The sequence below is a fragment of the Elephantulus edwardii genome, unplaced genomic scaffold (assembly GCF_000299155.1).
Source record: "Elephantulus edwardii isolate Elephantulus edwardi_28Jun2011 unplaced genomic scaffold, EleEdw1.0 scaffold00069, whole genome shotgun sequence".
Taxonomy (NCBI): Eukaryota; Metazoa; Chordata; class Mammalia; order Macroscelidea; family Macroscelididae; genus Elephantulus; species Elephantulus edwardii.
In genome coordinates this window covers 9,746,644-9,756,421 of record NW_006399819.1, presented here as the reverse complement: position 1 = coordinate 9,756,421, position 9,778 = coordinate 9,746,644, and the positions used below count along the sequence as shown (strand labels likewise).

Sequence of the window (9,778 nt, the reverse complement as noted above, 5' to 3'; positions counted from 1 at the left end):
GTACTTTGGAGAGGTCCCTAACAGCAGACTTTCCCATGGTAATACGTCTTCTAATGTCCTGGCTTCTGGTGCTGAGAGTATTGACTGTGGAGCCAAGCAAACTGAAGCTGTGAACAATTTCAATCTCTTCACCACTACATGGTTTAAAATTAAGAAGGGAGTATTGTCAGGGTTGTATTCTCTCTATACCTATTCAGTCTGTATGCTGAACAAATTATTTGAAAAGGTGGACTCTGTGAAGAAGAATGCAGCATCAACATCCGAGAAAGACTCATCAGTAACCTGAGTTGTGCAGATGACACAACTTTGCTTGCTGAATATAAGAAGAACTTTGAAGATCAGAGAATACAGTCTCAGTATGAGTTTAATCTCCATATCAAGAAAACAAAGATTGTTACCACTGTACCAATCATAAACACCATGATAGATGGAGAAAAAAATGAAACTGTCAACAACTTTGTCTGGCATATATATATATATATATATACACACACACACACAAATGGATAGAGACGCTATTATACAGTATAAATATAAAGCAACACACACACCACCACCCCCTATAAACACATAAACAAATGGATAGAGAAGCTATGATACATGCACTAAATGGACTATTATGCAGCATTGAAAACAAATGAAATCATAAAACACTACACAATATGGATGAATCTATAAGACATCATACTGCATGAGATGTCTCAATCACATAAGGACAAATGCTACATAAGACCACTGTCATGATAACAGGATGGATATAGGGGCAGGGAGAGAACAGAAACAGAATGGATAGAGAATGACTGTCACACTGAAATAGGTGCTGGGAAGGACAACCTGAAAGGAGTGGACAACCAGATATTCTGTGTATGACAATTAACAACATAAAACAGGACAAGCATTACAAAGTGAATTGATGGAGAGTGAGGGAGGAAAGGGTATAAGAATGAATGAATTAAAACCATACTCTTTATATAAACTTTCACTAAAATCACAATGTTGTTGTTTGTTGTTGTGTACTGTAGAGTCAGAACCGACACATAGCTGACCCTCTGGTGGGTTTTCAGAGGCAGTTAATCGCATGGGAGGAGATTGCCCATCCTCCCACAGAGCAGCTCGTGGCCTCGAACTGCGTACCTTCGGAATTCCAGCACAGCTTCTTGCCACTAGGTCATTAGAGCTCCCCAAAGTCACAATAAAGAAATAAAATTACACACACAGATTATTTTAAAACTACTATGGTAATAACTAAGTGTGCCTGTTGAAAGTTTTTCTTTGGAAAAATAAGTGTTTCAAGATGACTGTTTTACTAAAACACTTCTGGTACTGTCTGTATTTGTTATTAATGTAATGTTGCCAATAGTGGAATAATGAAATCTTCTGTTTTTGAAACAAATTGACACTGATACTCTGAATAATTTCCTACTAGTGTTTTCACTTTGAATCATAGGTAAAATGCCAGTAATTAGTTATGGATAGACATTTCTTGAGTAGGATGAAAATGTGCTGTGTATTTGCCAGTATCTAGAGCATTTTTTAGCCTAGTATAAATTTTATATAGATGGTTTTAAGTAGGAAAATCCAGAGTTTAAAATATTAAGTACATAGTTTTAAGTAAAACTCTTCAAATAATTTTGTAACAATGTAGGTCATTACATACAAGCATATCTTCATAGGCATATGTTCTACAGTTTTTACAATTTCTCCACTAATTTTTGTGTTTTTTGTTGTTGTCCTCAATAAGCATGAATAAAGAAGAGAAACGGAGGAATAAAGATGGTGGTAGAGATCATAGAAACATATACTATGGTTGGCTGTGACTACTATTAAATTCTCTGAACCTTTCTGATTGGAAGATGATCAATCCTCATTTTTGTTTCATTGCCCTTGCCTTATCATCCTGGAACTGCTCTCTGGGTATTTTAAATACAAAGGAAGAAATAGAAGAACTTGTTGGGATATTTTTATAACTGGACCAGCACTTAAATTATGCCTGTCTTTCTTATTTCATTTCCACCACTGTCTTGGGTGGACGGAGGTGCTGCCAAGAGCAGGGACACACTGGATAAGTGAGTCTTGACTTTGCCACAGATCCAAAAAATCTTTTTTTCCCATAAGCCTGTTTGCTTTAAGGTCTCTGTTTCTTCAGGCCAATGCCTCAGTAAGTGTTTCTCATTCCTCAGAAAGGTTTCTGTGCTCTCCTAGGAGAAGTTTGTAAGGAGATTGAGCAAGCAAACTGCTGGGCCCATAAACCCCTGCTTAACTCAGTGCTTTACACTTAACCATGGTAGATTCCTTATCCTCCTGCCTTTTGGATGTATAAAATGTAAACAAAAGAGTATATGTCAAGCAAGACTGTGATGATTATCCCAGCTAATTCTTAAAAAGAGCCGTTTGAACAGATTGAAATACTAATTTCTTGTGCTAGTCATTATTTGTGGATGTTATCTCTTACTCCTGAGTAGCTTACCGGCATGTTGTAGATAAAAGATTTTTTCTTTCCCTTGGGTCAGGATATAAAATTCACCCTCCCCTAGCTGCTCAATAGGGAGCTCTGGTGGCCTCGTGGCAAGAAGTTGCACTGTAATCTCAAAGGCATTCGGTTCAAATCCACCACCTGCTCTGGGGAGAAGGATGGACAATCTCTTTTCATATGATTGACTGCTTCTGAAAACCCACTGGAAGGTCAGCTGTTCTGACCCAAGAACGCACACCACCACCACAATGGCTCAATGACAAGTTCTTATGGACCACTGCTAGCTAGCCTGTGTTTTGATAGTGTACTATCTATGATAAAGCGCTATGTTGCTCTTTATAACAAGGATGTTCTCTTGACAATGCAGTTATTAATGTCTGCTTTTGTTTTAACCATGTTTTTTTGTAAATCTGGAACATGTCTTTTTATTTTGTAGAACTTCTCTTTTAGTTGTAGTCCTTTTTCTTTTCCTATTTTCTCCCAGAAAGAAATTATCACATATGACAAACATATGTAAGTCATATTTATTTGTAATGTCTTATATATGTCTGGTATTCTGGGACAAATGATTTTATTTTATTCTTCTGAAAAGTGACATGAAAATAAATTACAATGTTATGCCATATGGAACTGCACCAGAGGATTATGTACACTTATTATTCCACATTGTTTTTCATATAAAATTGACCACTGAACAGATTTAAAAAGTGGAGAAGAGAGTGATAACATGTGGGAACACGTAGATTCTGTAAATGTTTACCATGAACCTTGTTGAGAAAAGTTAATTTTTTTTAGTTGTCATATTTTGTTTTTTCTCCTAAACTATTAAGTTTACATTTTTTCCCCCCACTCTTCCATTTATGGAAGTGACCAATCCCTCAGGGATACTAACCAAATGACTACTGATCTCTGGTGATTCAAATCCACCTGCACTCCCCCAAAGAAAGATCTGCATTCTCCTTCATTAAGAAGACTGATGGAGGGTTGCTGTGAGTCAGATTAGACTTGATGACAGTGAAAGAATGAGCTAATTTTATGTATTCTTCTTTTTACTGGTGTAAGTGAACAAAACCACATATAATGGATTGCAATTTAGAATCATTCCATTCTAAACTGTTCATTTTTCTCACTTTACCTCAACTTTGAATGCCTTTTAAGCAGGGACAGGAACCATCTGCCAGTTGGTTCACTGGTTTATTCCCTAGCAAAAAATGAAGCTCACAAAAACAATTAATGTATACAAATATATTTCCGGCAGTGATAAAGAATCTGGAAGCAAGCAACAATTCATTGCCTTCCTGTTGTTATGTAACACTGAGTTAGAATTGACTCAGAGTTGACTCTTCAGTGGAGTTTCAGAGGCAATAAATTGCATAGGAGAAGATTTCCCATCTTCAGAGGAGCAGCTGATCAATTCTAATCACTGCTCTTTGGGCTGGCAGTGCAATTCTTTACACTAAACCACCAGAGAGCTCTGTATATTATTTAAAAAATACTGTGTGCTCTCATCCTTTTTATTTTACTGTGCCTTCTTTTATTTTTTTATTTCTTTGCCTTCTTCACTTCCAAATCCTTGAACAGGTGAAAAGTGCTCTCAATTTTACTGAGTATTCAGACATTACAATGATTTCAATATTATTGCCTTCTGTATTAAATGATGTAGACATTGATATAATTTAAATACAGATAAAGTTTATGAATGGAAAGATGTAACTTGTCTGAGTCACAGAATTTTTATTTAACATTGGGATCTATTTTTTCAAATGTATTATTATGGAGTAAAAATATGTAAAGTATATTTCCCCCTGGATATTCTTGTAGTCACTGTTTTAAAGATAAAGCATTCTACTTGAAGAATAAGAGCTGTATGAATATGGATATTGAGAAAAAAGAACTTAAACATTCTACCAGAGGTAGTTTTGACTATGTATCTATTTATTTATCTATTCTCTTAAAATATAAGGGAAAAATTCAGAACAAACTATCAGAATCAACATAAAATGAAAATGAATAGAATCAGAATAATAAATTTCAATATGCTAGAAAAATTACAAAAACTCAAACATTTTAATGACAATATTGTGATCAGGTACTAGCTATGAGTAGTCTATGACTCGATGACACTTAACAACAACAATACAGAGAGAGCTCTGTTAGCCTAATAGAAAGTTATGCTAACAAGCCAAAGGTAGGTGATTTTAATCTGTGGCCCTCACATCTGGTTTTAGTTGTTTTTTTGTCAAACATTCTTCTAAGTAGCATAGCACTGGTCTGTCCATTTGCTGTAGAGAGGTAACTTGTGTTTGCTGGGATGCTAAATACTGTGACCCTGATGTGTGAAATGCAATAATGGTTATCCATAGTGGAAAGTGTTTGGTGGAGCTCCCTGATTACAACATGCTTGGAAGTGGGAATGGCATCCGCTTCCGAAATAGCTTGCTTCTGGAAACTCTATGAACTTGGAGAAATGATGAAAGTTACACAAATGTTCAAGTCTTTCGTATATAGGGTCCTTATGAGTCATCTACGAATTGAAGACATTTAACAATAACAACAAAACAAACATCTTTTTACAGGCAATTCGATGGCACAGCTGGTGGCATAGCATGTACTGCGCTGCTAATCAAAGAGTCAGTTGTTCAAGTCCATCAGGCTCTCCACAGGTGAAAGATGAACAGTGTGTTTCACAAAGAGACTTTAAAATTGGATAGAGGGTAACTATGACTCACAATTAACTCAATTGGCAGTGGGTTTTGTTTTAAAAATGCATCTTTGACTTGTTTTTTTTTAATATTGCTTGCCACACTCAAACTGTTGACTTTTTGTCACTCCTTCCATGGAAAACTTAATTCATTTACTAGATATTGAGTAACTGCCCTACTCTTTTCCACGTAGTGGGGATATAACAAATTGCAGGTTTGTCAGACAAAAGCATATGCCTTCAAGAAGCCTATGTTTTTAGTTATAGAGATAGTAATAATAGGTTGTTAAGTAGGCAAAATAAGTTACATGCTAAACAGAACTTTTCTCAATATTCATCTCTGTATTTCTATTTCCCACTAAACAAATATATTGTCATTCATTTGATTCTGATTCTCAAGTTACCAAGACTATACATCTTTATGAGAGAAGACTGTGCGTCTTTCTTCTTTGGATCTGACAAACTTGAACTGCTGACTTTTAGGTTAACTGCTTGATGCACTATCCTGCCCATTATGCCAGCAAGACTCTTAGGACAATGTATAAAAATTTGCAGTGTTGTGCATTATGTGTTGAACTGCTAACTGAATGCTTAGTGCCTGAATTCACCAAACAATCCATGGGAGAAAGATGAGGCATGCTCCTCCCATTGGAAGGTTGCCATGGTTTGGAATTGACTCAACAACAATGGTTTTGGTTTTTTTGTAGCCCAGTACATGGTACAGTAGGTACACAAAAGTTATACACTGATGGTTTAATTTAGTTTTATGAATACCAAAAAGAAGAGGAGCATAAGTCTTTATTTTTCCATTAATTTTAACTGTAGACAGCAACTGGAGTCCAGATTGTGGTGAAAAATTACAGATAAAGAGTAGGCAACAGTGGAATGACTTCCAGATTAAATCTTGCTCTTGAACTTTCCTTCATTCTGTGGCTTTAACAGATGATATAATTGTCTCAGATGGCTCAAATGAATATTGTACTATCTGTATTTCTCTTTTCAACCAGAAACTGAATGTAAACTCTCCTCACATACACTTTTTTATTTGGCTTTTCTGATCTTTATTTCTAAGTATCTTTTCAGACTTAGAGATATTAGACTCTTCTTCAATTTTTCCACAGGACAAGCAAACCTTTGGCCCTAGACCACTTCTCCTTTGATTCTAATCTTTAACAAAGATGAAACACTGTCCTTTGGCAAGGTTAAAATGAAGGTATTTTAGAAAAATAACACGATATCTATGTCCTGAGTTGCTCTTTGAAACTAGGTGAAGGGTTGTGTGTGTGAGCAGAGTGGACCAGCTAGACAAAAATGCTCCCAAGCCTAGTAGTGAGTGAGAGGTTGGCTGAATCCGTGGGAATTAGTTTAAAGTCTATTTTTCTAGTTTGTAATGCAGACATTTCTCATCCTTATCTCAGTTCCCACCCTGCCACTATTTTTCTTTTTTCTTTAAAACAATTTTGTTGCATCTTCATTACAATTTTACTTTTAACTTAGTAAGAACAAAGTACAATTGCTCCATTTTGTTGTTGTTATGTGCTATCAAGTTACTTGCAACTCATACTGATTCTAAGCACAACAACAATGAATGAATGGAATTCCAAAATCTCTGAAGATGTTCATTGAAGTTAATAATAATAATAATGATAATAATAATAGTAATAATAAATAATAGAAACAAAAACAAAAACAAAAAACAGACAACAGCTCTGAACCGTGCTCTATCTTAAGGCAACCTCATTGTCTCTGACACACCTACCCCCATTATCCTAGTAACTGAGGCAATCCACCATCTCATCCAGGGTCTTTCCCTCCTGGTCTGTCCCTCCACCCTTCCAAGCATGTTGTCCCTCCCCAGGGACTCGTCCCTTTTTGCAACATGCCTAAAGTGTACCAGATGAAGCTTCAGAATCCTTGCCTCCAAGGAGCAACCTAGTTTCACCCTCTCCAGGACGAACACGCTTTTTCTTCTGGTCTTTCATGGTATATCCTATACTCTTCTCTAGCACCACAGCTCAAATGTAGCAATTCTTCTATCATCCTGAGTCATTGTAGGATAGGATGGTTTTGTTTTTGTAGTTATGAGCCATCAAGTCATTTGTGACTCACTGTGACCCTAAGTACAACAACTCTGAACCCTGCTCTATCCTGAGCCAACTTTATTGTCTCTGACACATCTACTCCTATTATCCCAGTCAGTCCATCTCATTGAGGGTCTTCCTCTATTGTGCTGTCCCTCTACCCTCTCAAGCATGATGTCTCTCTTAAAGGACTGGTCTCTCCTTGCAACATGCTCAAAGTATGTCAGATGATGCTCAATAATCCTTTGCCTGGTTTTACCCTTTCTAGTACAAAATTCTTTGTTCTTCTGGCAAAACATGGTATATTCAATACTCTTCTTCAACACCACAGCTCAAGGACATTGATACTCCTCCCATCATCTCTAATCTTTGTCCAGATTTTTGATGCATAGAAAGTAATTGCAAAGACCATGGCCTGGATCAGGCGCACCTTAGTCTCCAGACTGATACCATTGTTCTTCAGTACTCTGGAGAGGTCCTTGACAGCAGACTTCCCAATACAATTTGTCTTTTTTTCCCTGCCTGTTAGTTCCAAGAGTGTTGATTGTTGAGTGAAGCAAACTGAAACTGTTAACAATCTCAATTTCTTCACTATCATCATGACGCAGCTAAACATTACAGTGGTGAGACCCTTTGTTTTCTTGATGTTGAGCTTCAATCCATGTTTAGGGTTGCAGTGCTTAACCTTCTGCATCAAGCCTTTCAGGTCTTCCTCCGTTTCAGCAAGCAAACTTGTGTCGTCTATATAATGCAGGTTGTTTATGAGTCTTCCTCTAATCCTAGTGCCACATTCCTCCTAATAGAATACAGCCTCCCAGATGACCTGTTTTGCATATAGATTGAAAAAAGTATGCATAAAAGACACATTTTGTTGTACAGCCTTACAAATTTTGAACCATGCAATTTACTTTCTCTGTCCAGATGACTGCCTCCTGATTTAAGTATAGATTTTGCACAAGCACAATCAAGTGTTCTGGGATTTCCATTCTTCTGAGAGTCAGCCACAGTTTAGGCTATCGTAATTTTTAGAAGCAGATCACCAGATCTTTTCACTAATGGGTGCATTGGAACTGCCAATGGTTTGCTATCAGCCAAATGTTGAATCATCTTACCTTTAGAGCTCCTGTTTGTTGTTGTTGTTAAGTGCCATCGAGTCGCAGGCAACTCATAGCGACCCTATGAAGGAGAGTCCTTGATGCTTTGGTGCCTTTCATCCTCTCTCCAGGTTCATAGGGTTTCTGGAGGAAAGCTATTATGGAAGTGGATGCTACTCCTCCATCCACTTAGAGCTCCTAGAGATGTAGATAAAAGTAGAAAGGGAGAAGGAGCAGGTGGTAGAGGGGCTGAGGGTGGGGAGGGACGGAAAGCACAGGTTCAGGCTTGCAGACATTGGGAGGCAGAGGGAAGGCCTGAAGGAATTAAGATAGAGCTAGTTGATACCTGAAGAGATGCGGTGACAGTGAGCATAGTTTAGTGATGATTACGTTTATAAAACAATCTATGGGAGTGCTCATATGAAACACAATGTGAATGAAGGAATGTGTGAAACACATTGTATGTGAATGAAACACAATAGATACAGATTTTGTATGCAAATCAATTTAAAGGTTTTAAGAAAGTTTTAAAAATATGAAATAAGACAGAAACTATAGCACTCTAGATAAAGATGGTGATTGCATGGAATTAATTGTTAGTGCAGTAGATGTCACCAGATTGTTCACTTTAAAATGGTTAAATGTACATTGTGTGAAATTCACCTCAAAATTAAAACCATGAGATCAAAAGTATTTCTGTATCAACTGATTGTCCCATTTTGTTTGTTTTCCAGGTGACTATGGCCAACATTGGGATAAATGGAAATAATTCTTTGGAGACCTGTGAAACAATAATTTTTGCCCTCCGAATGGCAACGTGGAATCAAATCTTAGATCCTTGGGTGTATATTCTTCTGCGGAAGGCTGTCCTTAAGAATCTCTACAAGATTGCTAGGCGCTGCTGTGGGGTGCACGTCATCAGCTTACATATTTGGGAGCTTAGCTCCATTAAAAGTTCTCTGAAGGTGGCCGCGATTTCCGAGTCACCACTTGCAGAGAAAATAAACCATGAGACACCTAGTTTAGCAGAACAGCGATTGAGTGCAAATTTACCACAAAATTAAGAAAAATACTAGTAGTGCTTCAGTTAATTGAGTACATACACCCACTCAGTATTTATCAACATGGCTAGGTTTTAAAGGCCAGACTGATAGGTGAAAACTGTGGTTATGTGAAAATAGAGAGGACCAGGTCAGATCACATAGCCAAAGGTGAATACATTAATATGTAAATACTAGATTTCATCATTATGTAACAGCTAAAGTACTCATGGCCCAGCCAAACTGAGACATAACTTTAACCCAGTGTTATTCTTATCCCATTCCTTGGTTTTTATTATTGTCTGAAACACATTACTAATGCACAGAATAACCAGAGTAGATATTTACTGTGACTGTAAGTGAAAAATACTGGAAAAATGAGAAGTATT

At 37.0% G+C, this 9,778-nt stretch overlaps 1 protein-coding gene across 1 annotated transcript in view; it reads left to right on the top strand.

The window, feature by feature from the left end:
* Window positions 1–9,413, top strand: part of PTGFR (prostaglandin F receptor (FP)) — a 61,109-nt gene extending 51,696 nt beyond the window's left edge. The window contains exon 2 of the mRNA XM_006888610.1: window positions 9,084–9,413. Coding sequence (XP_006888672.1) covers window positions 9,084–9,413 — 330 coding nt within the window. The remainder of the gene's footprint in view (window positions 1–9,083) is intronic.
* The last annotated feature ends 365 nt before the right edge of the window (window positions 9,414–9,778 follow it).